The sequence below is a fragment of the Epinephelus moara genome, chromosome 20 (assembly GCF_006386435.1).
Source record: "Epinephelus moara isolate mb chromosome 20, YSFRI_EMoa_1.0, whole genome shotgun sequence".
Classification (NCBI taxonomy): domain Eukaryota; kingdom Metazoa; phylum Chordata; class Actinopteri; order Perciformes; family Serranidae; genus Epinephelus; species Epinephelus moara.
Genome location: NC_065525.1, coordinates 22,369,038 through 22,375,037, shown reverse-complemented (window position 1 = coordinate 22,375,037; position 6,000 = coordinate 22,369,038). Strand labels below are relative to the sequence as shown.

General features: G+C 44.9%; 1 protein-coding gene across 1 annotated transcript in view; it reads left to right on the top strand.

Moving 5' to 3' along the window:
• Positions 1-4,188: 4,188 nt before the first annotated feature.
• The window catches only part of frmd4a (FERM domain containing 4A), a 125,223-nt gene continuing 123,411 nt past the window's right edge, over positions 4,189-6,000 (top strand). The window contains exon 1 of the mRNA XM_050073234.1: positions 4,189-4,438. Coding sequence (XP_049929191.1) covers positions 4,394-4,438 — 45 coding nt within the window. The 5' untranslated portion in view covers positions 4,189-4,393. The remainder of the gene's footprint in view (positions 4,439-6,000) is intronic.

Genomic DNA, 6,000 nt, shown 5'->3' with positions numbered 1-6,000 from the left:
TTGTACCATTGACTCACATATTTTTCAAAGTCATTTAAATATAGTGCAAACAATAGTGGTGATAAATTATCCCCCTGACGCACTCCTACATTACATACAAATTGTTCAGATAAATCATAACCAGCTCTAACACAAGATTTGGCATTCTCATACCAAGCTACATCCCCCAACTGTATCACTGTGCAAAAGGAAGTGTGCATTTACTCATGGACGAGAGGCTCATGCTTGTGATGATGTAAACATTAAACACGTCCTGATTTTGTCAAAGGGTTGTTGTCCTGAGAACAACATTTTGTATGATAGCTCTGGTACAACAACTGCCTCAGCCAATAAACGTTTCTGGTGTCATCAAAGTGAGTCTGCTGCCAGTGCCTTGCAAAATATATACAAATCAGCTATGCAAAGAGATGCAAATTACAAGATGAGACCTAAGACCAAAACTTAAGGTTTTACTTTAGTCTGCTGCTACAGACATTAAGATATGTATTTGCGTTTTAGATTAACTGTTAGGATTTTGCCACCATGGAAACAAGCTCACATTAGCTTGCAAAGGTGAGCTGAAGACAGCACCATGTAATACAAAATAAAATAATTTTGACTTGAGAGCATCCATGAGGTTGGGTTACTTTTTAGGGCAACATGGTATGACACATGGTACAAAAATGAGTGTTAACATATCTGCTGCTTGCAATACTGCCCCAAAATAGCCTAGAGTATCCCTCAGTATTTTGCTAGTGCCTTTTAAATATGAAAATTATTACATTTGCAGTTAAGTGGAGGTAAGCAACTTTTAAACTAGCTAGCATGTTAGCTAGGTAGTTTATGCTTTCTACTTATCAACTGCTTGATCATTTAAGTTAATAACTTTGCCCACTGCTCATTTATAAAAGCCACCACAAAAAAGATCGTTCTTAGTTTATCATGCACTTTACATTGGTTACCAATAAGCCTCATATCTTTATACAATACATTTTTGTCACTGAGCACCATCTTGGGAAAAAAATCAAGGCCACAATTGGCAGGCTAGCGCGCTAATGCTAGCACGCAAAGGTTAGCATGCTAATGCTAGCGCGCTACAGCTAGCCCACTAACTCTGACAGCCAGAAACAAACATGTATGACTCATTGTCCCTTTAACAACCCAAATAAAGAACATATTTTCTTGTAGTGGCTTTTCTAAAATGAGCAGGAATTAAAGTTAACATACTGTATTCTGTTATGATCAAGGAGTTAATACTAAGCAGCTAGCGCCCTAGTTGGCTAACTGTTAGCTCACCTTTGCAAGCTAATGTGAGCTTATTTCCATGGTGACAAAATACTAACAGTTAATCAAAAAAGCAAATACATATTTTAATGTCTGTAGTAGCGGACTAGTGTAAACTAAAGCAAAACTTTAAAGGGGCAATAAGCGAAATTCATCATTTCTAGATTGAAGAAATTAAAAAATTGCTATGTGAAGAACTAGAGGTGTAATTTCATCTGGAGTATAGCATGACCTCACACACCCTCTCTCTGTGTTGATCTCCAGCCCATTGTTTACAAGCCGGTCCGGCTGCGTGCTCATGTACTTCATGTGAACCTAACGTCCCCATGCCAGAGCTCGCCGGAGCCGAGAAGCAGGCTCCCGGAACGTTAGCATAGCAGCCGACTAGTGGTAAAGCTAACGTCCCCACGCTAGAGCTCGCCGGAGCCGAGAAGCAGGCTCCCAGAACGTTAGCATAGCAGCCGACTACTGCTAACACCTCCGCCGAGAGCTCCGACTCACTGAGCCTGGCGGAGAAGCGTGAGCCCGGCTCCCGGCTCAGTTGGAGCGTTAGCGTGGCAGCCGAGTAAGTGCTAATGCTAACAGGAAAGCAGGGAAATAGCTAAACACAGCAGAGACCGAGAGTGAGTGAAAGACATTGCTAACTGCTAAACTAAGTTGGCTGTTTAGGTTTTATTTCCTCGCTCCTGTGGTGAGTGAATCTGCCTACAGTGAAGGCCGGGGCTAACCGGTGCTTCCTCCTCAGGCTCCACTTCACTCAGCTACTAACACAGCCAGTTAGCCTCTCCGTATGGATCCAACCGGAGCACCAAGCCCTGGTTTGTTATTCAGGTTAATGTGGGAAGAAGCAGCGGGTATATCGGGCAGCTGAGTGAAGCGGAGCCTGCGGAAGAAACACCGGGACCGTCTGGATGTGATAGTCCGTGGAGAGGCTGCGGTACTCGCCAACACAGACGAGGCGAGTTTGTGTGTGTGTGGGGGGGGGGGGGGGGGGGGGGAGTGGCTCATGACACACTTTGTTTTGCTCTACAGGCAGTGCACAACAGCGAACCTAACAGTGAAACAATTTCGCTTTTTGCCCCTTTAAGTTTTTGTCTCATCTTGTAATTTGCACCTCTGCCTAAACAGCAGTTGTGTACATATTTTGCAGGGCACTGGCAGCAGGGCGCAATTTGATGACATCACAATTTTGATTGACTGAGGCAGCTGCATACAAAATGTTGTTCTCAGGACAACAACCACTTGGCAAAATCTTGGCTAAGCTGTAACATTAGCTAGCTGGCAGTAAATGTACACTTCCTTCTGCATGGTAATAGAGTTGACAGGTGTAGTTTGGTAGAAAGAAAATAGTTCCTACATGAAACTGCTCTCAACAAGGTCTGTGGATTATCTTGAGTAACCGGATTGTTATTTCTGGAAAGAGACATTGCTGTTGAGTTTTTTTAAATGCATATTTTGGAACTTGAACTCCACATGCTGATTTAGGTCCCTTATATTGGAGAAAAGGCAGACATCTCTACCGCCGACATCTCCAACACTACACAGCTCAAACCAAAACCAAAAGATTGATGAATACCAGTACAGGTAAGTGGGAAAATATGTATTTTTGACTTGGGGGTGACCTGTCCTTCTAAGCTGCAGGTTCTTTTGAAAAAAAAAAAAAAAGATTACACTATTATTAAAGATTCAAATCTTCAATTATTAGATTAATTTTTTTTAATTGAATGCTGGAATTATGTACCTAACTGTTCACTCACCCACAGAAACATGTACATGTGCTCACAATGACTATAATTACAATTTCTCAATATTTAAAGCTGTGCCGGCGCAACTTGATTGAGTCTTGAGCCTTCTTTCCAGCCACAGCATTCATTATTCATATGATTACATGCTTTCTGACCTTCTCTCGCCTATCCCTCTCTTATTACTTCTCTTTATCTGTCTATCAGGCAGGCTCTCTCATGCACACACACAAGACAAAAGCCACACTGAGACTATTTTCAGTCTAAATTATTAATGCCAAACTGTTAAAAAAAAAAAGAAAAAAGAAATCACAGTCTGGAGCACAGGTGTCTGTGTACATGACACCTACAATGAACATAAGTCATATGTGCACAATCACACATGCATGTTCATTAAGTGAGCTGAGGTGTATTTACCCACATCCCATGCTACCTTGCTGTTTCAGCCGGCATCAATAGGCGCGGTCTGCTCTCTGCATTTCCATCGCTCTCTCCCCTCCCTCTTCTCCACCCACCCTCATTTACGCTCAGCACAGTACGGACCTCTCTCACCAGTGGCTGCTCTCTCCACTACATCTCTCTCCTCCTGGTTGCCTTTTACCTCATCCTCTCTTCTTTTGAAACTATCTATTATACTCTCCTTTATTTGCTTCACTCTCTGCCCTTGTCTCATACTGATGATATATGAGGCAGGGGATCAGCCTAAAGGGGATCTCTCTACGCTGGATCTCTGAGTGGAGGGGAGAGGTGAGCGTCTGTCTTTCCCACCACAGTGGAGGAGTGCTTTAGACTGGGGAGCATCACTGATGCAGGTTACATCCCGTGGAGCAGCGACAGGACAGCCTCAGGAGAAAGAGAAAAGACCAAAAACCCACGTGCATGCCTGGATGTGCTTTGTGTTGTGAGGAGAGTATACTGAAAAAGGGAGGCAGAAGGCAGCAACAGAGGGAGGGGAGCATTTAGCAAGAGGCGCCCGAGTCACTGGGGTTTGGGGGAGGTGGGTGTGGGATCTGCGGGGAGTGTTTTAAAAGTGAAAGGAGGAGTGGGGGGGTGGGTGGATCTGCTCCCAGATCAAAGAACTGGAAGGAGGACTGCTTTTCCGCTCAGTCTGAACAGTCGCAGAGACTGGGGAGTCACAGGCTCTCCAGGGACTGTGGCATTACAATTAGAGACCAGAGGCTGTCTGCAGCACTGACTGAGAGACAGAGGGAGGTGGGTAAGGACACAGAGTGGGAGGGTCAGTCAAAGGACTTGATCTGGACAGAGGTGAGCTTGCTTCCTGGGTGAAGACTTCGAATAAAAGGAGCGAGGAAGAGGATAACGAAGAGAGTCCCTCTAGGAAATTGCCGGTGTTTCCTTTTCACAAGAATCCATAAGAGGATCCCATCATGGCTGTCCAACTCATGCCTGAATCAGCCGTGTGTTTGCTCATGGTGAGTCTTGCAGGTTTATAGTATTGCCGGCGCTGTCTACTGTCTGTCTTTGTTTCTTTCTTTCTCTGCTGTGGTTCTCCATCACTCTCTCCTCATGGCAAACGCTCATGCAGCCACTTAAGCAGGAGGTGAGCTGCTGTCATCTCATTAAAAAGGATGTTGCTTGTTTGCTCCTCCCCTTTACTACCATCTACAAGCCTGAAATGCTTCGATAACTTCCTAGTGAGACTCCAAAGCTGCTCTCTGTACTAAAGAAACAGCTGTCTTTTGCATCCAACTCGGGAAAACTCTAGCTTTTGTCTAACTCCTCCACGTGTTCAACTGCTGCAGTGGTGAAGTGTGGGAGAAATCCCTCACAGACTACTGCAGGCATTGGGATGCGGTGCCGAACATGGTGTCTGTACATGTCGGTGACAGAAGTCATTTGATGTATCTTATTATATGGATGTAAAAATTGCATGTGTGTGTAGTGCGTGAATAAGTTGCTAAAGGGGTGTGCTCTGTGTGAGGGTGGATGGAGAAAACAGTTGTCTACAGTCTACATTGTAGATGATTTGTAGGATCTTGTTAGTGCAGAATCCAGTCCCTCACTGACATGAAACAGATTGGTTTGGCTTGGCCTGGTTCAGATCTGGCCATAGAGAGCGATGAAATAGAAGCACACAGCATGCGTAAATCCACTGAACTCCTCTCTCCCCTCTGTCCGGCCGCACAGTGAAACAATGGCAGTGTGGCTTTGCTGCATGTGTAGAATACAGATAAGGCACGGACCCCCTCTTCTAATAAGCTTCAATGGACTGAAGGTACACACTGTATGCAGGGTGACTTTGTATGAGAGAGCATGTTCTGCTCATTCTCATTCTATAGTGTTGGCATTCTGCAGTCCCAGGGGGAGTCATGCATCGCCGCACTACCTGCTATCTCCACCTGTCATGGCTGTCTGTTACTATGGCGATAGGCCATGCACCCCACTCAGGGGAGACGCAGTGGTAAAAGGAGCAGGGTGGGAGAAGAGTGTATGATGGACAGGGCAAAGGGAGAGAGGAGAAAAAGGAAGTGTGAGTGATGAGGGCAGGAAGAGGAGGAGAAGGAGAGATTGAGAAAAGGAGGCAAAAGTGAAAGTGGGCTTTTATTCCCACAGAAAGTGGCACACTAGGACACATATTATCACCTTAACCATTGTCCCCTTTAAAATAGACTTATCCTTAAGGGATTATTCTGACCTTGTTTGGCATGGAGACAAGAATGGGTTCATGTGCTGGCAGACAGTTAGTGTCCCTTAAATCCATTTTACTCTGCATATGTTAGCATTAGCATAGAGGGCGTTCCCTTACAAGTGCTCTTACTGTCATAGCTGACAGCTCATGCTGTCATGCCAGATTTTGCGTCTGTCACCCCAGCTCGCACAGCAAAACTAGCTTACTGTCACAACTTTTTACCATCACCTTTTCCATTTATGATAATAGCCACGCATCTTCGATTTTCTCATCATTCAGAGCCGCTCTTCACCACTTGGCGTTGAGTGAGACACTTCAGTATGGACGTCACTGGCTCTTTTGGTG